Source organism: Aulonocara sp. 'chitande type north' Nkhata Bay, linkage group LG18 (genome assembly GCF_057382095.1).
Source record: "Aulonocara sp. 'chitande type north' Nkhata Bay isolate Kocher_YH1m ecotype deep benthic linkage group LG18, A_spYH_male_GT1.1, whole genome shotgun sequence".
In the NCBI taxonomy this organism is placed as follows: Eukaryota; Metazoa; Chordata; class Actinopteri; order Cichliformes; family Cichlidae; genus Aulonocara; species Aulonocara sp. 'chitande type north' Nkhata Bay.
Genome location: NC_141361.1, coordinates 20,644,179 through 20,667,961, shown reverse-complemented (window position 1 = coordinate 20,667,961; position 23,783 = coordinate 20,644,179). Strand labels below are relative to the sequence as shown.

Genomic DNA, 23,783 nt, shown 5'->3' with positions numbered 1-23,783 from the left:
AAATCATCCCCCCTTCATGTTTCCAAATATTAAAGGAAATATGGAAATAAATCTTGACTGAATCTTGCTTTAACACAAGCGTTTCATCTGAACTTAACTTTGTGTCACAGGGTGGGAATTCCCCACTGATCAGTCAGTCTACAGTGGAATCCCTCTTTGGGAGTAATGCTTGTTTGGGTTTAAGGAGAGTAAGAATAGAAACAGTGAAAGAGGAGAGAGGAAGAGAAAGAAGCATCGCGAGGGCAAAAGAAAGAGTGTCAAATCGTGTGATTGCCACAAGCACGTGAGGTCATTTGACTTTTTAATATGTCATCTTTTCTCTTAATCTTTCCAGATAATTGTTACAGTTTTTTCATAACATTGAGAGCTTTTCTTGGTGAGGCTGTGGAGCTAATAAAGTCAACGGGTGGAGACAGGGGGGTTGGTTTAAACAACCCCCACAGTGGTCACAACACAAAGTGCCTCATTGAGCAGATGTGGTGTGAGAGGGCCGCGGCTGCCTCGTCCTACAGCATGCCCTTGTTCTTGTTCTGGAGTACAAACATACTTGTACATACTGGTGGGAGGATTTTCAGTATCTTGATTGTCAAACTGGGAAACAGAATTCAGAGACTGCATAGTGAAAATAAAAAAATAAAAAAAACCAAAAAACCCCACTTCATTTTAAAGCAGGAAACATTTTCCGAACAATGTCTAAATCCTACTCTGTGATCCTGTGAGCTGCTGGATCAGGAGATTAAACCCACACAAAGATTGATTTTTTTTCTCCTACCCAAATCGCCACATTTCAAAGAGACAATTTAAAAAACACACACTGAATATTTCCCTTGTGACTGTCGCACACTGTAACGATCACATGTAGAGCTTAATCTGCACTCAGGAACCACGCGGGATTTTTCTATATGGAAGTACTGAACCATGAAAGTTCATGTTGGAAACACGATGATGTAATCATATGATAAAAACATTCTAACAAATGAGAATTTTTGTTTTTGAGTTGTCATAGTGGTTGTTGAGTAAAACTTGACCTATTTTTCCTTTTTAGTTTTTTTTCGAGGCCACGTGGACAGTTTCAGTTGTCCTAAAGCCTGCTCTGGTTGAGCCACAGAACTCGCATGTCGAAAGATTAAAGATTTCTGTAAAATCTATTAAGATGACTGAAAGCTGACTGCGATCGCTTTGTAGATGTAAACTGAAGATGCTGAACTACAAAAATGATGTAATGCTTGATAATAACTAATTACAGGTTATTATGGTTTTATGAGTGGTTTTCTCCTCTGTGTGTTTCAGCTTTCATTTCTGATAATAATAGATAGATATGATAATAATAGATAGATATGATAATAATAGATAGATAAAACTGCTGCTGCATCACTCTGCCATGGATGACACTGCTCATTTTTCTCTTTAGCGCTTGAGTTGCTCATGTGAATGACCTTGATCAGCTGCCTCATGAGTGAAGGGTTAGTTAGACTGTATGCCTACAATGATCACATTTAAAAGGGATGAGTTGTCCCTTCCATCATACCCTGTATCACATGAGTGTTGCTGACTCCAGTCTGGTCACATCAGTTGCACGTGCTTCACTTTACTTTCACATCATATATATAATGATGAATCGGGCACACATGTCAACTTTCCTTTGAGTTGCTGCTATTCCAAATCCAGATTCCCACACCTAATATTTCCCATCCCTTTTAAAAATTTCTATTTGGAGCCTCACTACATCATCTCCCTCACATCACTGCTTTCTGACCATCTGTTTCCCTGTGCCGTTCATTTCTGTCTAGTCAGCAGAGTCTCCTCCTACCAAAGACATTAGTGGATTAACAGTCCCTCACACAAGGTGTCTCCACATAATTCAAGGGTGTGGACATGCTTTCTTTAAAAGAATTAAAATGCTGTCTTTTTAGACACTTACAAAGTAACAAAAAATAAGAAAAGATGAATAAATAATAAATATCCAGTGACAATGTTAACTATTGAAATCAGAGTTTAGAGCCATAAAAGGACTTCATTGCTTTTCCAGTGTGACAAGTGACAAGCTGCATCACTTTGATGTATGTACGCTGCAGGCATTGCTCACTGCTCAGCATCATCAGGGATAAACCGTGATGAGCCTGGTTACTGCTAGTTGTTAACAAAGGTCCAGATGTTGTTGCTGCTATTTTTAGAATACCTGCGTAACTGTGTAATCCTGCGGGGTGCCATGATCCTGACTGAATTTCATTTTCTGGAGGGTAGGGCATTATATATAAAAAAGCAAAGCTGGCATCTGGTGAATAGTGATCCATTTTATTAATTTTCCTTGTGAATAAGAGGGCATGCTTTGAAATAAATTCAATTAAGCTGCTTTTTTGTGACACTTTTTATGGGCCTCTTGTGTTATTGTTATCAATCTGATCATTTATTTACAAAGTCTGACTTAGTTCCTCTAGCTTTAGATCTTTAAGCTAGATTTCTTTCTATGAATGAGTTTCTTTCTTAATGTGTAGCAGTGTGATAACGTCAATGGTTGCTTCTCCTCTCTTGGAAAAAAAAAACGTTCTGAACTCATGAGTTGTCACATCCTTGCCTATTTATATTACTCTTTAAAGAGCACAAAGAACACTATATCTGATGATAAAGTCACACCTGTGTGATACTGACATTAAAACGGCAATAAACTGCAGGTGATTGCATCTTTGGTATTTATAACTGACGGAAACAAACACACACAGTGCACCAAGGGGGTGTTTTGTTTTGCTCTGTCTCACATGTTTGTTGTTGTGTGGGCACTGTATCTAGTTCCTCTATACTTAACAAACAGGAAGGTGTGTGTATTCAGTGTGCGTTTGCATGCATGCGCATGTCCATGCACGCATACACCACAGGATGTTAAACTTATCTTTCCACGAAGTAAAACACAACTGTAGACCCCATGACTCTAAAAATAGTTTTTCTGTTTCCACGTGTACGCATGAGTTTTTTTAAAGTGTGTGTCTCGAGTAAGCGCAGGCCCCTCACGCAGATACACTCAGACAACCGAAAGATGATAACAGTTCTGACTTGGCTTACAGTGGAAAGCCATCTGGACAGTTATGTTATCGTTGGCTGCAAACTTGTATCAGTTACCAAAAGATTGAAACTACACTGACTTGGCTTACTGCATGCAGTCTGTTACCAGTAAAGGGTTTTAACAAAATTGTTTCGGATTTACAGCCATTTTATACACAGCCCCCCATTTTCAGAAACTCAAAACAACTGTACAAACGAACATCATTTAACATCACTAAATAGTGCTGTTTACTGCTACTGCAGCTAACTTAGGCTGCTACTTAAAAGCATGCTCTGCTGGATTGTGAGCAGGTGACTGACCTGACCACTGAAAAATGCATGTGCCTTCAGGTTGCTTTTGCATTATGTTTTGGGTCATTATCTATTTGTGAAGCATTGTCTCCTCAGTTTTTAAGTATTTCGTGGAATCTGAGCAGAGTCTCTTCTATCAGTAGTCACATCATCAAAAATAAACTAGTGAAACATTTCCACTGGCAGGCATATAAGCCCATGCCATAACACTACCTCCACCATGTTTGACAGATGCTATACTTCAGATCATAAGATTATTATTATTAAGTTCATCTTGGTTTCATCTATTTAAAGAATACTTCTCAGAACTGTGCAGGCTCTTTTAGATAAACATATTCTTAATTGTGACCGGTGGTTTGACATATGAACCACCTTCAGAGTTTTCTTCACTTGGTTAGATGTGTGAAGCTGTTTTTCTTAACCATGGAAAATATGTCATCATGTGCTTTCACTGTTTACTGTGGCCTCATGACTTTTTTGGTGTTGCTTAGCTGGCCAGCGTAAGCTGACTATACCAGAATCTCACTGCTGGGCTCAATTTAGTTTTAGAGTTTAATAACGGCCTCCCTCACTTGTGTTGAAACTCCTTATCAGTCAATTCTCCAATTAATTTCGAGCCACTGAAAACAAGAGGGATGTTTATAAGAACACATGCAATTCCCACACATTCCTAAAAATACAATTTATATCAATTAAAGCTGAAAGTACGCACTACAATCACATTTCGTTTGTTTGACTTAAAATCCTTTGTTGGTGTACAGAGCCAAAATTACAACAACAAAACACTACACTACGCCAGCTGTAGGATCTGTTTGACCCGCACACAATTTATGAGCTATGATTGACTGACAAAGGAGGCAGAAGGTGGCAGGATCATCAGTCAGCACATTCATTTGACTGAACCAAGCACTTAAAAAGGATATGGCATGGAAACAGACACTAAAAGCGGTCCAACAATTTTTTTTTTTTAGATAAAACGATATACCAGGAGCTTGGAATTTTACCAAAGAACTATGATGATAAAATAGATCACAAATGGGGGGGTTGACTTGAGCCTCAGAAACAGGTTGTGGGACACCTGAGATACTGAGATTTCTTGTGAATAGATGATGCTTCCCGAGAGAGACATAATCTGCAGGGTCACAGAGGTAGATGGGAAAGCCATAAACATAAGAAATCTGGGAAATGACTGTGCAGGCCTGAACAATGCATTAGGATGCACCAGTTCTGAACCAAAATAAAGCCTGAGAAGGGAAAAGAGCTATGCAAATGACTCAGAAACATTTGTTCTTGAGAGGAAACCAGTGCTAGCTGAGAAACCCTAGTCCAGTAACACTCACAAGGACTTTGGCTTGTGGTCTTGGCAGCAATTCACAAAGAAAGCCTATTGCAATCTCTCTCTCTCTCTCTCTCTCTCTCTCTCACTCTCACTCTCTCTCTCTCTCTCTCTCTGTCCCTTTTGCTCCCACACACACAGGATGAAGGGAAACCGAGGAGAGAGAAAACTCCTGGGAAAACAGAAGTTACTAATTAGGTAAAATTGTCCCACAGCAGTTAGATGTTTGGCCAAATTCTTTCCTTCTCTTTCCCCTCATCTGTCCTCCCCGTCTCCAGATGTTTGACTTCCTAAGCTTTAGTGCTGTTTCATGTTGTCACTACAGGGGATATTATGGCTGATCATTAGTGAGGATAAATAATGAGCCCCGCTGAGAGAACAAAGACGGAAAAGAATGATGGTGTTGAGAAACAGGAAGAGCATTTTAAGCCTGAGATACAGGAAGCATGCTCTCATACATTTCAATGCTCCATGTATGTTAACAAAAAACAAACAAACAAAAAAAACCAACCACAGTCTTGGAACAGGCAGTCTATCACAGACTAACATGGCCATTCACAGACAAGGGAAACAAAGGATTCAGTAATGTATCAGCTCATACTAAAAAGATAATTAAACAAACATAAAACTCTGTACCAAAAGAAAGACCCTACCTTGATGAGTAATTTTATAGCTTCCGATTACTCAACTTCTGTAATGGGGAGTGGGGAGAGGCTTATGTATGTTATCTGCCTTTGATAAATGTTTAAGCTACTTTATCTCCACACATGCAGCCTCTGCACCACTCTACCAGTCTATAACCCATCCACTGACACATGATGTGGTTAGAATACACGCTGTATTCAGAGCTCACAAGTCTTAATTCTAGTCAATGATTCAATAGTCTTGGAGACAATTTTCTTTCTGAAGTGCTTGATGATTCACTAAAGTGTGGCGAGAGCATTTCATTTTGGCAGCAGAAGAGTGAATAAAACATTGCGCTTTGTGCTTTTAATGGGAAACACAGGGAGAATCATAAAAGGAAACACACATTTCCTGTAGGACTGGTGTGTGACGTACATCGGTGTGTGTAATGGACTCAGTCTGGCCTTAACAGGCAGGAATGTGACATCAGCATCAGTACCCCACATGACAGATAAACCGCAGCCGACACACTCGCACACATCACAGCCAGAATACGATGTGGCCAAGGGTCACTGAAAAAGCAACAGAGGAAGGGAAGGACATCCCTTCCTTTCGCTCATTTAGCTGTGCCACCCACTTTGCCATGCCTCACATACCATCCTTCAAAGATTTTATGGATCACAGTAGTGTTGTTTTTTGTCCCTGTAAATGTGAAGGGGAAAAGCAATACCACAAAAAACCCCAAAAAGCAATCCTGACAGGAAATCACTTCATTTCAAAAGTCAACATGGTGTAAAACTGTGAGCATCACATACATTGACATACTACCTCGCAAAGCTAATATTTGCTTTTCGGCACTCATATTTCTTCATGTGCAAAGTGAATAAAACAGCCTGAAGCTCTCAGAAGGAGACATGTTTGTGTAAGTGTGGATGTGGAGGTCGAGGAATGGAAAAAAATGGAAAAACTCTCAGTAGTATTTCGTGAATGCTGAAAGACACAGTCGATCTGGATAACTGAGCAAGGTTTAAGTACTCATAGTGACCAGAGGCCAATGGCACACATGTCATTCTATCAGATAAAGAGGGCCTATTAGCTGTTCAAACCTTTTATGTTTAAAAAATGAATATGTTTCAAGTCTTCAAGTCTGTACTGTTTAATCATATAGCGATAAACTCGTGACGTTTATCATTGTATATACTGTTTATATTTTGTACATACAGTAGTACGGCATTTTATAAACAGGAAGTTGGATAGCAGGGAGTCCCACCCCAGCCCAGACTGTGGCCTGTCACACATATGTAATTAAAACCAGTTTTTAGTAACATTTGCGTAACGTGACACATTCAGCTGCACATGAAAGAATTGCTACCTGAAGTTGCACTAATGACTTCACAGCCCAAGCCTTTGACTTTAATGGTATTAAAAAATAAGAAAACTATGCACACCTTTCTTGCACATAATGTGACATGCTTGACAAGTTTTAACAATGATGTGAGTCTCTCATTCACGTCATAAGTTGTCTTTATCTGAGGCTCTCAGTCAGGTCGTATTGTACTCTGTCTAAACGGCAGATAACAACAAGTATTTAATCTAAAATACTTTCTGTGCATTTAGACGGGAACCCTAAACTGACCCGGAAGACCATTAAGTGGCTTATGTTGGGACCTTATGTAGAAATGTCCTACTTAACGTGCCAAAATATTAAGCATTTTGTATGTGAAGTATACCACATAACTCCTGGTACAGCAGTTATGATAACCAGCCAACTCAGCAGGGGGCTTGGAGTTCTTTCTTTAGTGCGTGTCATGTGATATGATAAGGAACTCATGCACTTTAGACTGCAGACACTGTTTATTTAATGAAATTATTTTTAAAAGGTGTAAAACATTTTGGGGAACTCACTCAAGAGTGTCTAAAATATTTCCGGTTAGATCTGCAGGGTAAAGGCGACCAGGGTTTATTCTGAAGGTCCTAAAGAACAGATTGTACCTTCCTGTCAAGCAGTCGGTCTACTTTATTTTGCAGTGTCTGCCAAGAGCATGAATGCAGTTCCTGCATGTTTTTCCCATTTTTCAGAGATGGAAACATTTAATTCCACTAGGATCTGTCTCACCTGGCCTGGGATCTGCCTATACTGTGTGCTGTGGTGTCATAAATCATTTGATAGCCAAAACACAAAAACATAATTCCATAAAGGAGCTTTTGAAAAACAGCAGCTGAAAAGTAGAGATAATAACACTGTAAGGTTTCAGACACTGTTCTGACAGCCAGTGTGGGTCCAGTCTTTGCTAACACACATAACAGTTACTGGGGGTGAAGAAGATGTGATGCATTGTGACTTATTGCCTATCCTAATGAAGTGACAATCCACAATCAAGCTTTCTGAAATGATACTTAGCTTATATCAACTCATTTGCAAAGAGTCTACAAAAAACAAACAGTAGAAGAAGAAAAAAATAGTAGAAGAAGAAGAAGATATTTGAGTCAGCTCAGATCTGAGCCGTCATGTTATGACTTCATCTGGCTGCCCATGTGATTTTACATATTGATTGTTTTAACCCTCTTTAACGCCAGATCTATTCCTGGCAGACTAAATAGATCCGGTGTTGTGCTCAGGCAGCAGAGCCAGATGTCCGCCTATATGAAAGAGGAAGCTCTGATCACTGTGTGTTCTCTAGGGTGAAAAGGCATTTATTTAGTTATAGATTAGAAAGTGTTGGATGAGTGTAGTTTATAAAGTGCTTTGACTGGTAGCGGTAGAAGGAAGATCATAGGATTTTTCAAACCTGGCATCCAGGACAAGCAATTCAGCTTCCATCCTGTCCATGAAACAATGGACTAGCCCCCCTTGAGGGACTTCAGGAAGAGAGTTTGCCTATTTATTCAGCCACAGGGCAAAGCTTTTGATTTACATACTGTCACTTATGGTTTCAAGGTTTGAAAGGGGACCGAAAGAATGATGCTGTATATACTCTGACAACAGGTTTACAAGAGATGGCAAAGGCAATTTATTATCTGGCTTAAGAGTAACTAGAAAATGTGGTTAAAGGGGAAGTCGTCATGAATAACCTGCTTATGCAGCTGCTACCACAAACACGAACTTGAAAAAACAAAACAAAATCAGACAGACATTTAGCAAACGCTAAGAAATGAAAGTTTCATATTGTTGTTATTGTAGTAAATAAATATATTAGATGTTTCCAGAAGGATATGATACAAATATTGTAAATGTCTCCCTCTCTAGCATTTACGTACGATGATGACAAAGGGGCGATCGTGGCTCAAGAATTGGCAGTTCGTCTTGTAATCAGAAGGTTGCCGGTTCGAGCCCCGGCACGGACGGTCTCAGTTGTTGTGTCCTTGGGCAACAACAACTTTTCACCTACCGCCTACTGGTGATGGCCAGAGGGGCCCGATGTGGCAACCTCGCTTCTGTCAGTCTGCCCCAGGGCAGCTGTGGCTACAACTGTATCTGCCTCCACCAGTGTGTGAATGTGAGAGTGAATGAATAGTGGAATTGTAAAGCGCTTTGAGGGTCTCGAAAAGCGCTATATAAATGTAATCCATTATTATTAAAGGTGTGCGTTTGGTAATGACTGCTACATGAGTCATTCGTTAAAAATGCCATTCGTTTCAACAAAACCCATACATTTCTCAACTTTAGTGCACTGTCAATATAAAAACGCAACAATAAACTGAAGTCATTTTCAATAAACTTTATTTTTGTCCCATTTTTCCCCCAAAATACATTACAAAAAAAGTGATCGGAATTGAACGTTTACTTGTGTCAAGACCGGAACATTTGCACAATAAATAAAAAACTATGTATAAATAAAAAATAAATAAACACGACATTATGTGCCAAAAAAATAAAGACTCTTCTGAATTGGCAGATGGCTTTCACAATGTTGAGTTTTCTGAAAACACATGTACATAATACTTGCATTCCAGGTCACAGTTTTTAGGATACAACTCTGGGTCAAGAAAGCAATGTAAACCGATCAGGATTACAGTACAGTACAGTACGACAGAGTACAATGTTTTCATTTTTTCCCCCTTAGTAGATATTATTGGAATATATACTTCTAACAGTTGTTCTAAAAGCTTATACCAGGTAGTGAGAGTGTAGTGCTATTGGACTTACTTTTAAACTTGGTGCAAAGTCCAAAAGTAAATCCCACCTGTAAAACCCATCTCAATCTTGTTTGTAGCCAGCTTGACATTCACAAAGGGCTGTTATTGCACTAAACGGGCATCCCTCAGAAAGGCACTTTTACCCCCCTTTCCCCCACCCCATTATCCAACCAACAGTTCAGCTTCCCAGCACGTGTGGAGCGCACATTCACCTACTGTGTGTGAATTTTAAAAAGTTGAATCGTTTTTTTTCCCTTTTTAAAAACAAACAGAAAAGTTGAAATGCTTTTTGGTATCTAGATAAAAGCAAATAAAAAAAAAGCTAACAAGTGGTAAAAGGCTTTATACGCCTGATGAATTTACAGAAGGGAAAAAAAAAAAAAGAAAGTGCAAAATTGTGTTTACTCCTGCAGCCCCAGTAGTTTGTTATGCACCACATCAGTGAAATTTGGTTGCAATTTAAAAGAAAAAAAAAAAAATGATGTTGGAGCAGAAGAAGCAATGACTCCCAAACTTAAGCATCACCATCATCAAATAAGGCCAGGCATATTTGTGCATGTGAGGTCAAGATTGTAGTGTGATCCTATAGCTGGCTCTTTCCATTTTTTAAAACAAATTTGAAAACAAACAAGTGTACACCATGGTACCACAAAAAAAAAAAAGAAAAAAAAAAAAGACAATGAACCAATTGAGGGTTTAGGGGGGGTCTTTCTCTCTAGTCAAACCATACCTCTTCACAAAGCTTCTTTGCTGAAAGATCAGTTGGAGTGCAAGAGAACGGTGTAAAAGACCTTGCTGCTAAAATACTTTTGGAAATCTGAGCATTTCTGCTGCAGGATTATCTCCATTCTGAGCAAAAGGGACAATTTTAGTGTTGAGAAATGTTTAAGATACCATGCCTGGGTGATGGGCTATCAGGGGAGGCTGAAAGCTGTAGGGTTGGCGGATTTGAAAGGCCCAAGACAAGAAGCAGTGCGTTTGAGTGAGGGAGGATAACTGGGTGGGGTTTTTTGTTTTGTTTTTTTTGTCTTTTTTTGTTTTGTAGGAATCTGCCGATGAGGGATCCATCATTTCAGGCCATGTATGAGTCTTTATTTTAGGTATCAATAGCTTCCAGGTGGATACCTTTGAGGCTTAGCTGGATAGGCACAACACCTTGAGGCAGATGCTGCTTTGGGCAACTCCCTGACTGCTTGACATTTATCAAAATCAGTCAGTTTGATAAATCAGCTGCCTAGGCACTAAGCCAGACAAGAATATTGCTCAGAGACGTTGAGCATCCTTTTCATCCGTCACGCATATGAACACATTGCCTTGCTTGGCTATGCCTTGAGAAACTGTATCAACCAGTCAGGTTGCCTCTAAGGCATCTGTCACTCGGGTAGCCTGGGAGGCACTGAGCTGTGCTCTCAGGCATCAGTGTGGTGCTGGAGAAGCTGGACCACATATCTAAGGCGGTGCCGTAGCTCAGATGTGCAGCCCATTTCATTCAACATGCTGAGGAGGTACGTGCACGAGGCACGTTCCCGACTGATATAGGTGAGCAGGTAGGCGTCGTCAGAAGACTTGCACAGGATGATTTTGGTGTGGTCTGTGTAGAAGTTAACCTAAAAAAAAAAAAAAAAAGAAAAGAAAAGGAGAATTATAATCCAGCTGCTTTGAAAAAGTAGTTATGTAGACTCAGTGTCCCATGACTGGTTTTATTAATTTAATTATACAAACCTGTAGAGTATCATTATTGAAGAGCATGACAAGAGCATGGTCAGTCTTCACCCACTGGAGGAGCAGAGGAGGAGGAGCTGAGACATGTTCCTGACAATGAAGATCTCCACCCTGAGGAGGACAGAAATTATTTAGTTTCATTTGCATGAGGTCATAATCTCTTTAAGTGCCCTTTAACAGGTTTATGAAGGCACAAATCCTGGCTTACAGTTGTCATTAAATGCAAGTCAGTCACTCTAAGTAATGGCTGAAAACTAATAGGTGCTTTCCTACCTCCATTAGGTTCTCCTCCATGTAGTTAGCCATTAGTTCAACTATTTGTTTCTGGTTGCGCAGCTGCTCAGGTAGAGAGTTTGAAGGGAAGCTGAAGTGTTTGTTGTTGGTCAAGCAGTAGTGGACAGTCCTGTTTGGAAGAAGGGGGGGGGGAAGTTTAAAAAAAATTGGAAGATGAACTTGACATCTTTTCCATTTACACCATTGAGCCTAGTCACTAAGCAACTGACAATAAGCTCTAAGCACTGTAAATGTTGACATGACATCTTAATCAGTTGATTTTAAAGTACTTACTTGCGCTGGTCACAAAGACTGAGATGTGTTCCCTCATTGAAGAGCACGCCTACGTTTTGGTTTGAGAGCTGGTAGCCAAAGCCATATTTGTTGGAGTAGTCAACCCATTTAGTCACCCACAGGAAGGACTGCGGACTGGACAGGCAGGGTGGATTCCTATTGGCTGAAGAAAAAGATAAATAAAAATAAATAAATATGAGGATTAGTGAAATAATTTTAATTCAAAAAGTCAAAACATTATGTTTCTCTTAACACATATGATGTGTCTCAAATAAGCAGAATGAGTCAGCAGAAATTCTGAGGATTCAAGGAAAATATCCAGCTAGTTAAATTTAATGATTCTGTTGCATTTTGTAATTGCGGCAAACAGCAGAAGGACATTTTGCTTGATTTTATTCCTCTTTGGTCCACTCAAGTAATCCCACAAGGACAACAAAAAAATAATGGCTGAGCTACAATCTTATGCATAAACATACCTGCAGGCATGGTGGCCAGGCAGTTTGTGAGAACTTTCAGGGCAGAGTCGGCAACAGCTGCAGGGGTCAGCACATCCTCACACGCTGAAGGGAAAAACCAACCAAAACGAGCAAAAATTAGAAACCCTGATTGCAATCAGCCACCACAACAAACACCAAATGTGTGTTCATAAATAACAACCAGAAACTTACGTTCAGTGCTGCTGGCCATGGTGCCCTTAAAAGACCGGGAAATGGACTTTCTGGATTCCTCCTCAGCAGGAGTCTGCTCCAGAGGCACAGAGCTCACCAGCTGACCGGTGGGAGACGTCACCTGAGCAACAACGAAACATGCGATTAGCACATGATGAGTAAGAGCAACAAAGTGAAAGAGCAGTGTGTCACATGCCCGAAAGGGTAACCAGAGATAAAGGGAATGAGCTCCTTTAATCCTTGCATGCACACTTTTGCTGTGTCAGCGCTGAAGCTCATTTATTCAATTTCTGCAACACCTTAGACTAAATGCAGTGCGTCTCGTTGCCACTGCAAGGCGGGGGAACTACTTTCAGCTGCACGGTTTCCCTTTGTACACGTTGCAAGCATGCTGCAAGCTTGACACGTAGTTTCTAATGTCATGTTACCACAAGTGGTGCGCGAGTAGGTTTGTTTTTTCCCGCCGCAAACAGACAAACATGAAAACAAGCTAAAATGAGCACTACTTTCAGAGTACACTTGTACAAATCTATATTCATCTGCGCTTATTAATGACAATCTGGTTCCTCAGGACAGGCTTCTTAAGACAGACAAAGGAAGAGTCATGCATGACAGCAAAAACTGTAGCTCCTTTTTGGCTCTATAAATAAACTAGACGAGCCTGATTGGGGATCGGCCAACTGAGCATCCTGCAATTGTGGCATATACTCTAGGTTCTGTTCAGTCTTTTTAAAACAAATACGTCATGTCGTTACTGAGCAGAGAACATTTACCCCCCCCCCACCCCTAAGTGTGCAGTAACAGCTTCTTCAGATTCTTCTGATAACAAAGTACCCGAACAAACACCCAGATGAGCTTACTAGAGCTTATCAAGTTTCAAAAGCTACCACCAACAGACTGCTACATTTCTTCTGGTCTGAACTAGTTTTTTTGTCATGCATCTTACATTATTCTGAAGAAAAACAAATTTAAAACAACGCATCTTTAAAAATTAAGACATCTTTTCCACCCCATTTCTTTAACAGTTCCTTTTTCTAGGGCACTTTTACTATTTAAATGAGCATGCTAATGGAAAGCAATTCTCAAATGTAATGGAGGCTGTATGCTATTAAAATATGCATTTTGTGTTTTCTCCAAGCCTTTAGAACGGGTGTAATTGCATGTGAACTGTGTGCATAACTGGCTGGAATTACCCAAATTAAGGTAAACCAGGTCAAAAGTTTCTCACAGAGGAAAGAGAGAGAGAGAAAAAAAGTACCTCGTTGTTTCCCACTGTTTTGTAGCTGATCTGCCGGTTGATGGAACATTTAACGATGCCCGACACCAGCTTGGAAATATCCTTGTCCTCTTTGTCCTCGCATGGAATTTTTTCCACTGTGAAAACACGACACACTGTAGTCACAACAAATATGTTTAAAGGCAGGACTGTTTAAATAAATACAGCAGCTCTTGGATATTCTTAAAACTAAATCTGAAAAACTAACCCCCCCCCCATCGCTCGTGCTGCTTGCTCACCTTTTGCTTTCTTCTTTCCAAATAGGCTTTTGGCCATTTTAGTGAAGAATTTCTTGGCAGGGCTGGGAGGGTGTAGCTCTGGCACCATTGTACAGCTGCTGGGGGGAAGTTTGTCAGGAGTGAAACCCTGAGAAAGAGGCAAAGGTGATGCATTAAAAAAAAAAAAAAAAAAAAAACAAAACAGTGAGAAAAAGTGAAGAGGTTGGAGCGTGCCCACTCTGTTCTCAGTTGAGATAACAGATCAAGCACTGACATTTTCACACTCCTTCACCTCGAGAAAAAAATGTCACAACTGTGTTTCGTAACACTGGCAAGAAATTTCCCGAAGGTCAACATACTTTGAAGAATTCGTGGTTGAGGATCTGATCCAGCGTGAGTCTGTCACTGGGATTCTTCTGCAGGATGCCTGAGATGAGTTTCTGAGCAGCAGGGGAAAGCGTGGAGGGCAGGTTGTAGCGAACTTCTTTAATACACTTGTACGTCTCTTTCAAGTCGAGCGTCTCAAAAGGAGGGTTTCCACACATCAGTGTGTACCTGTGAGAGAGCAATCAAGGCAACAGTGAGTCAGCTCAAAAACAAGAGTGAGTGATTTAGAGAAAAAAAAAAAAAAAAAAAAAAAAAGTCCCCACTTTCCCGACCAACTGAGACGAAGTGACGCCAAGGTCAAAATCCCCCCAACACACTCTCTATGAAACCGGGATAGTTCTTATAATCATCTTAAAGTAAAAAGACTCACATGACACATCCGAGGGACCACACGTCAGACTCTGTGCCGTGGCCCTGTCTGTTGAGCACCTCAGGAGCCAAGTAATTGGGAGTCCCACAGATTGTTCTAAGAAAAACAAAACAAGAACCATATATGGGTAAGATGTAATGCTTCAAACATTTAAAACTGGTTTGGTTTCAACATCAGGCATACAGGTAATGTTTGAAATATTTTTTCTGTCACTCTCAGTCTTCTGGTATTCCACAGGAAGCTGTCTAACAGGAATTGAAACTGTGCTCTAAGCGGTACTTTCAACTGTCAGTTGGAAACCGGTTTAGTTAGGTACTTGCAGGAGGAAAGTTGTGGGAGGAAGATTATGCTTAGTAACTGATGTAATGGTTTAGGTTGAGGGTGCTTGTGCTAAAATAGGGCATTAAAAGTCAGATTTTTAAAAGATACATCTGAGATGGGGCTAAAAATACTCATAAAAAATTTAAAAAAAAAGGTAATATGGAGAGACCTTCGAGAGCTTTGTTTCATTATAACAATCATCATTACAGTCGCATGATCTATGGGCCCCAATAAGCTCATTGGTATCCTCCAGCAGATAAACATTTTAAGCAATTAACTTACTTTTTTCTTTGTTCAACTGTCTCCAGCTTGGCAGCGAGGCCAAAGTCTCCCAGCCGCAACTCCATGTTCTCATTGATGAAAAAGTTCCCTGAAAGAGACAAAAGCATTTGTCTGGTCAGCATTCCACAGATGACACGCATGCTCGTCCAAAGTCACAGATTCCTGGGATGCTTTGTGTATGCGTTAAGCCGCATTTTCAGTCACGTACCTAGTTTGAGATCCCTGTGCAGGATTCCTCTGCTGTGGAGGTACTTGAGGCCGGATATGATCTGTCTGAGGTAATAGCGCACTTCAGGCTCTGTGAGTGTGTGTCTCGCCTTCCAAATGTGTGCCAGGGACTGCAGAGAGAGCAATGAGTGAACCGTCAACCCTGCATCAGTGAGTGGGACTGTACAAACACTGCTAGCACACATGCATCCCTGCAGCTGCATAAAAGAAATCTTTTTTTTTTTTTTTTTAACATTCACTAGGAAAACAGTAAAAATCTGCCAAGACCCCTTTTGAATATAGCGTGCAAAGCAGCACTGTAGGGTAATACAAGAAATACTGTTAGTGCAAGCAGAACACAAAGCAGCGCAGACTGTTCTAGAGTTCTGAAGTCTCACCTTCCGACTGCACAGCTCGAGGAAGATGTAGATGTTTTCTTGGTCCTCGAAATAGTGGGAGAATTTCACCACATGCTTGTGTGACAGCGTTCTGTGCAGCTCGATCTCGTTCGTAATCTGTCAACATATGACAACTCATCAATCGGTGAAGACGTTTCAATGTCCCAAAAGAAAAAACAACAACCCAGACATTGATTTCCAGTTATACAAGACACGGGAGACACAAAGATTGGTGATCGTGTACCTTGTCTCTCTGGTGTGGTTTGGACACCCTGCTCTGTGGGATCACCTTCACTGCATACATTTTGTTGTTGGACAGGTCTGTCATCTCATAGCATCGAGCAAAGCCGCCCTTTGGGGGGAAACAAACAGAATGATCAATTTACACAAGCAGCAGGTTTAAAACCCACACACTCAGTCTCAAGGCAAGTCTGACCTGAGGAAAGGTAGCGATGCAGTCAAAACAATTTCAGGAACAATAATCGAGGTAAGATTAAAGACATAAAAATGATTGTCATGACCATAAAACGATCCATCTGATGCCTCAGGCATCTTTTATTGGCTTGTATGCGCAGATATGATGAAAAACATCATCCCCCAGATGCGTTTACTGCCGCTTATACAGACATTTTTTTCCCCTTCTCTCCAGGATGTGATCAAGACTACACATGCTCGGGTACATGAAGGATGAGGCAGCCTGAGCTGCTGCATTCATTAACCGTGAAACTGGCGGAGACGTTTCTAGCTCTGCGGCAGGCAGAGGAAGGAAAAAAAAAACTGGCTGCAGCACATCGATACGACCAGCAACACGTTGATAAACTCGCTTCCATAGACACTGTTTCAAAAAGCGATGCTGATGCATCATCATCATCATCATGAGGGGCAGAAATTATGCTGTGGTCAGACAAGCGAGTCTTTGGTTTAACGGCAGGCCATTAAAATACGAGAGGGGGCTGTAAACGTTCATCATCGGTGGAGATTTTTTTTTAATTATTTATTTTTTATGGCTAAGCATGTGTGCGCACCGGAGCTGGGCACACCTTGCGTCTGATTCATTCAGCACTGACGAGAACAGCAAGGAGGAGAACGGGGGGGGGGGGGGTATTGGTCACATCCACCACGAGGTCATTCTCTATTCCCGCATCACATCACAAGCACACCTGGAACATGGCTCATAGTGATTTTAAACAGAAAGAAAACAAAAAAGGAAAGGGGGGGAAATAAAACCAGCCCCAAACTGCGGCTAATTAATTCAGATTCTAGATCCATCTGCCTCCTCAGTCAAAACCGACGCAGCGACGCACAGACACATGGAAAAGGAGAAAAGGGGCGAAGAAAAATGTATGAAATGCGCGTACCTTTCCCAAAAGCTTCCCTTTAATGTAGGACCTCCCCGTCTTGAGATCCGTCACAACCTGAGCCAGCTCCGGTTTGGGTTGATCGTGTTTATTCCTGCTGTTTTTCGCCGGGGCAGAAGTCTGTTGGGGTCCACCACGCTCCGGAGCAGGCTTAAATAAATCCGCATTCATGGTGTGGCACGAAATCCGCTGAGCCGCGGTGAAACAGCCGGTACTCATTTATCACAGCGGAATAAACGATCGACTCGTACGTGTCTCCGTCTCGCTTAAATATTTCTTCTTTTTTCCCGTAAAAGTGCCAAGTGCGTCTTCACGGTACGTCCGTCTCTTTCAATTTTATCCAACTGGTGTGGACGAAAGGCGAACCCTGGCTATATAGTGGCACCGACGTCACGGAGTCGTGGGCGGTGCACTGGTGGAGAAACTCCAGATGATTTGCTCAGACAGAAACTCAATCAAAAATTGATGTGGATTTTTTGAGAGGAAATATGAATGAAAGAGCTGATAAAAAAAAGAGTCGCTTGGTTTTGGCTCAAGTCTCTGAGACTGCTGGGAGGCCAGTGACCCGGACAGTGTTTTAACCCTTTATATACAAAAAGCCACTTTATGAAAAGAGTTAAGTAAGCATGTAAGGAGAAAAGAAAGTTTTTAGACTTTTGTAATTTAAAGGAGACTTTGTTAAGAAGAACAAGACTTAAACGCAGGAAAAACCTTTTACTAGGAAAGTATTTCATTAGATATAAGATGGGGCTGGAACATATCATTTCCATTCTGCAAATAAATGTATGAATCAGTTGTTAGGGCTCCACAGATTATATATATTATATGTGACCATATTCTTACAAAGAAAAAAAAGTGTTATTCTACTAAAAAAAAAATCCAAAACTTTCAAGGCTCCCACAGTAAAATCCTGGCTTAGATTTCCCTTGTGTGCAGTCCCCCCGGAGAAAGTCCTGAATACGGCTGCCACCTGGTGGTCAAAACGTGAAGCTCTCAAGCTCAGGTCTGAGAGGACTTGAATGTGCAGTATAAATGACTTATGAAAAATATTTCTCTAGTGACACAGTAGTGGTCAGTTATAAAGCTAATGTGCTTTCTTATTTTTTAAAAAGGTAAAAGAAACTAAAGAAAAGAAAAGCCTGCTCTAACAGCATTTGCAAAGTGGCCTTCGCCCTTAATATTTGGCAGTTTTGTCCAGTGTTGACTGTGCAAATACAGTAATAAAGACCTGGAATAAAAAGTGGGCCTACTATTAATTCCAATTCTGGACCATAGCTGTTGGTGAAGGCCTGAAGAAAGCCTGATGCCTGATAGAGAGGTCACCCTCTGTTTGGTGCTCTTTATTTTGACCATGATGGGCCTCAAGGACAGCCCAGCAGCTTCTTCATAATGTTGATACTGTGCATCTTTATCTGGAGAGTAGATGAGACACCCGAGGGAGTAACGCAACTCTGTGACACTAGAATTTCAGAATGGCTTGACCATGCTTACGGTAATATCACCACACCTTGCTAGTAAAGGCTTGGACCCCCTTTGCCTTCAGAATGGTCTTAATTCTTCATGGCACAGATTCAACAAGGTGCTGGAAACATTCTTCAGATATAAATGTCCTGATCCACCAGATCTCAAAGGTGCTTTAGACTGTGGATTCCATTGGAGATATGGTGCATTATCCTGTAGGAATCAGCCCTTGGAAGACGTGTCCACTGGGTCATAAAAGGATGCACAATAGGAGGCAATCTGTTATCCATTTTTGGTGAGTCGGTGTGAGCTGTAGCTACACCTTCCTGTTCTTAGCGAAAAGGAGCAGCAGTAAGTGTGGTCTTCTGCTGCTGCTTCAAAGACGGCCGTTCACAGACGCTTTTCTGCCTCGATCATAATATTTTAAAATTATTGTCACCTCAAACACCATACCATATCAAAAGTCACTTTAATCACCTTTCTTCCCTGTTCTGATGCTTAGTTTGAACTTCAGCAGGTGGTCTTGACCCGATGCCTACATATCTGAATGGAGATGCTGCCAAACAAGTGGGTAATTAGATATGCACGTTATCGAGCAGTTAATAACCATGCATTTAATAGTGGCCAGTATATGCATATTTTACACAACCCATCCATGTCTCCAGGACAATTACTTCTGCATGAGGCAAATCACATCTTGTAATTTCATAACACATCTAAGATACGACTCCGTGAAATATTAACTGAGAAGGCTAGCTGAAAACGTCAGCCAGTGGATATAAATGGCAATAAAATGCTTAATAACTTTTAAATCTAATTTTAAGCTTGAAAGACAGATGGAAAAACTGAGTTCAACAGCTGTATTTATGAGAGCAGAGAACAACCAGCAACAGTGAAAACATACATTTTTCACAATGTCGGAAAAAAAATCTGCAAAAATCAGTCACATCAAGTATTTCAGAATATGTAACTTAAAAAAAGGATTGTGGAAAATGTAGTTTTAAACATACCTGCATGCAGTACAGTATTACACTAGGCTGACACAAGATAGTTTACTGTCTTTGTATGCTACGTGACTTATTTGTGGATTTACAAAATCATACAGCTGATGTAAAGATTAAAAAAAAGAAAGAAAACTATCCTCAGGTTTACTTCATAAGTAAGAGAACTTTGGCAAATTTATAGCTGACAAAAAAGAAAGAAAGAAAAGAAATATTTGCCAAGTTAATCTGTACTGATTTTCAACTACCATGGAAAATGAACAATTACATTTACCCTGGTCCAATTTAAACCACAACAAGACATTTTATTGAAACAAGCCAGGACAACAAAAACAGCTGTGAAATGACTGAGCAGTGGTCCTTTAACTCTTTAAGTGCGACTTCACAAAACACATAGGGGAATGTATGTAAGTGGGGAAGCAGACAACATTTTCCCTGCTTTCTACCCACAGGTTGGACTCTTAACGTCAGCTGTGATGAAATGTGTGCGTTCTTGCAGTCTTCAGGTCATCACGTGATGGACTCCATCCTTTTGCTTGAGTGACAGATGAGTTGTAGCCCATCACTAAGAACACCAGCAGCCTGGTTTTCAAAGCAGGGCCAAATTGAGGCCATCCCGAGCTTAGACATTACTTTAGACAAATTATTTATGAGCGGTGTATGTAGACTTTACTTTGAATAATTAAGTCATGCCTGCTTCAACCTTTGGAGCTCTCATTTGGTCCTGCTGTGGAAAAGTGGCAATATTTAATAGTCCATCATCTCCTCTCCTCTTAATTTCTTTTCTTGGGACTCTGTCCAAGCTTTGTTGATTGTTCTCTTCATCTCGTCGTCTCCCTCTGCATAAATCTTTTTCAACACATTCATCAGGCCCTCGCCGGGGTCAGCATTATCGTCAAGGCTGGGTTTTCTGTAGAAAGGCGGCAGGAAAATACTTTAATGGTGCAAATAATTCTTTGGATTGCTCTCATGTAGTATGTGTGCACCCAATCACTGCACTGCAATCACAGTGGCTTGAGACACAGCACTGTTGCTGCACTTTATTTCACAAACTAAAATCAATAAGCACATTTCTAACTCACTCTTTCTCTTTAGACTGCTTTTCCACCGCCGTTAGACAGTCCCACTTCTTTGTTGACTGCTTCTTGCACATGACCAAGACCATGTCTGTTTTTATCTGTTGCAGAGAGCAAAAGACAGTTTCAGAGTGTGGACAACAGACTGGCAGCTCAAATCAAAGACGAAAAGTGACAGGAACACTGACACTGCATTTAACAAGGTTTACGTATAATCACAATAGCCACCTTAATAAGTTAATGCAGTATATTTAAACTCATTGCTACAAGCTTAAAAATAGGGTGTCTTCTGCCCCCTAGTGGCCACACATAATTTTGTTTTAACTTTAAATGTTTTACTTTATTTGGCTTTTCATTGATGCTTACTTTTCTCTGACAAACAGGTCAATCACTAAGAATCACTACTCCAGTTTTTCTCTGCAAAATGACTAATATTTCCTGAAATCTTAAAATAAATACAAATAAATGCATCTATTTAAAATGATGCACAAGGTACCTTTTCACCTGCTTTCTTAGCTATATTGATGCGTACATGATTTTATTTTTTTTTCCCATTACTCTTCATCAAGCAGCAAGCTTACATTACAACCATCTAACATTTTTCTCTGGTTTAAAAGAGATTTAGTGTGATGGCTGCAGGAGGTAACATGGCTTAGAACTGTTGCAGAATATGCAAAGGCAATCTTAAAAAATAAAAACTTTGATTTGTCCTGCCACAGAGCTTTTGAGTAGCACGGAGTGGCTGCCTGTCAAGCATTACCCTCTTGACAGACAGCAGAGGAAACCTGCATTATGCACAGCTTCATGCAAACTGATGTTTTAGCTGTGAGAGAAGGAGAGAGAGAAGAAGTATATACTGCAAGTATTTGGTCGATTACTGGCCTGCAATATCAGAGACCTACACAGTTTTGTGAAATATGGGGATAGTCTGCTGAGAGAGATTGCAACACTGCTTCCTAAAGCACACCCACTCATCTAAGATGACAAAGACTTTTGACCCAAAGCCAGCAACCGATTTCTGAAATACAAACATCTCATGGCCGCTGGGCTGAGGAGAAGAAGCTGAGTAAGCAGCAGATGATTTGTTTACCTTTTTGTAGCTGTCCTGTTCATTGATTGGATACAACAAGTTCAGAACTGTCATTTCGTGGTTTTTGCCATCTAGATCCTTCACCAGCACAGAAAATGACCTGCAACACAGACAAGGGGCAAATTCACGTGCACTGATAAGGGAACAGGAATGTATAAACAAACTGAACACTATGCTGATTATCAACTCACCGTTCTGTAAATTTGACCTCCACATTTTCTGCTGATATTTTGTGCACATCTTTCAATGCCAGATAAATTTTGACAAACTTATCTGACTGGTCCCATGCTGCAGAAAAGATGATACACATGTGAACAATTTTGAAATACTGTTTTTTCCCCTCCCCAGCTCTTGAACGCATCTTAACCGCTTGGTTTTCTCAGTAATGTTTGATAGTGCTACTCGATAACTGCCCCATACCATAGCTGGTAATCTTGACAGTGTATGCTGCCTTAGTGGCTGCAGATGGGTCTGCCTCCTTCCTAGCCTGTTGTTCTTTTTGTTGTCGTTTAGCTGCGAGCTCCTTCTCCACCTTTTTCTGCTCCTGTTTAAGTAGATCCTGAACTCTTTTCCTCTCTGCCTTCTCCAAGAGGGACCCCAGCTCCTGCAAGTCTTCCTCCAACTGTTTAATCTGTATGAGGGGAACAATACAATCACTGAGACATGCACATCCACTAATAGAGCAGTGCTGTCGGTTTGAATCCATCTACCAAACATTTGTTTAATTAAAAAAACAAAAACAAAACTATATAAGTAAATAAATGTGCAAAAACTAACATTTCATTTCTAAATAAAAATTTCTATTGTAACTTAATAAATAGTAAGAACAAAGTGCCTTCTACAATAATTATATAGTCACTAACCCATTTCCCACAATCAACTCTCGAAGTCATATTACTTTATTTAAATGTAGTCTAACCTAACTCACAACACACGTTGGAACTATGCATTTGTCTGCGATTTATCTGGCATCCAAACAGCTTAGAAGCCTGTACATATTACAGTTATTCATGTCTTGAGAGATCCTTTACAGATGTATTGTAATATGTATGTATGTATGTATAATTCAAATGTAAAAGTGCTTAATGATACTGTACATGAGTGGGTCTAGTAACATCTCCAGACAGCTAACAGAGACACCGAGTAACTACCGTACTGATTTGTTTAGCAGCGCAGTAGTTGTTTTACACTGAATGATGTTGCTAGAATGTTCTGGTAGTCCACTAAAAGCTAACAGCTAAGTTGGGCCGCGAGCTACTGGCACCCACCGCCACGCACGACTACCGACTGTAATCGTATTTGCCAGACAGGCGTTTTGTTTTAGTTTACAACTGTAACGTTACCCTGGAGAAAAAAATAATAATTTTTTTTTTATCAGGCATCACGCAGCTGCTCGCAACGGGTTGATAGGACTGACGTTAGCAAGCATTGCACTAATTTCACTGTATCTATGTAAATCCAGCTACCGCAGCTAAACCTTAAAAGATACAGTTTTGCTGAACACTAAACTGAATGAAACGATTCTGCTCACCTGTTCGGTTAAATCCATTCAGGCTTATCAGTATCAGCTACACTATGAAATGCCGTTGCGGTTCTTCTTCACTGCTCTCAGACTACTTTCCAGCGGCGCTTCTTTCCAAAGCTCTTCCGTCTTCTTCATTTGGCAATTTGCAAGGCCGATTACAGGTGTGCTACCGCCACCTACTGTACTGAAGTTTAATCATTGCTAAACAGCAAAGTGTCCTTGTATGTAGAGCATGACATGAATTAAATGAACCGTTTTAAGGTAATTTCAACTTTTTTACTGAACCTTTTAATGTAAAATCAAATGAATGTTACAGTTTGCTGGCTTTCAACAAACTTGCACCACTTTAAGAGACACATTCTATTTAATTGCATTATATATACGCACATTGGCCACTCGATCCTTTATCTG

The 23,783-nt window shown here is 40.5% G+C and overlaps 2 protein-coding genes across 2 annotated transcripts; both read right to left on the bottom strand.

Moving 5' to 3' along the window:
- Positions 1-9,012: 9,012 nt before the first annotated feature.
- Positions 9,013-17,580, bottom strand: plk3 (polo-like kinase 3 (Drosophila)). Its single transcript, XM_086272268.1, has 15 exons — positions 17,220-17,580; positions 16,106-16,213; positions 15,862-15,978; positions 15,465-15,594; positions 15,257-15,344; positions 14,654-14,749; positions 14,256-14,451; positions 13,918-14,044; positions 13,661-13,776; positions 12,403-12,523; positions 12,211-12,294; positions 11,735-11,897; positions 11,441-11,570; positions 11,168-11,278; positions 9,013-11,052 (listed from the first exon to the last, which is right to left on the bottom strand). Exons 1-15 carry the CDS (start codon positions 17,436-17,438, stop codon positions 10,855-10,857), a joined length of 2,004 nt encoding a protein of 667 aa, XP_086128394.1. The 5' UTR covers positions 17,439-17,580; the 3' UTR covers positions 9,013-10,854.
- Positions 17,581-19,526: 1,946 nt separating this feature from the next.
- On the bottom strand, positions 19,527-23,537 carry cacybp (calcyclin binding protein). The gene is made up of 6 exons (XM_086272279.1): positions 23,379-23,537; positions 22,268-22,478; positions 22,039-22,135; positions 21,848-21,947; positions 20,764-20,858; positions 19,527-20,591 (listed from the first exon to the last, which is right to left on the bottom strand). The coding sequence occupies exons 1-6, from the start codon at positions 23,394-23,396 to the stop codon at positions 20,429-20,431; spliced, it is 684 nt and encodes a 227-aa protein (XP_086128405.1). The 5' UTR covers positions 23,397-23,537; the 3' UTR covers positions 19,527-20,428.
- Between the last annotated feature and the right edge of the window lie 246 nt (positions 23,538-23,783).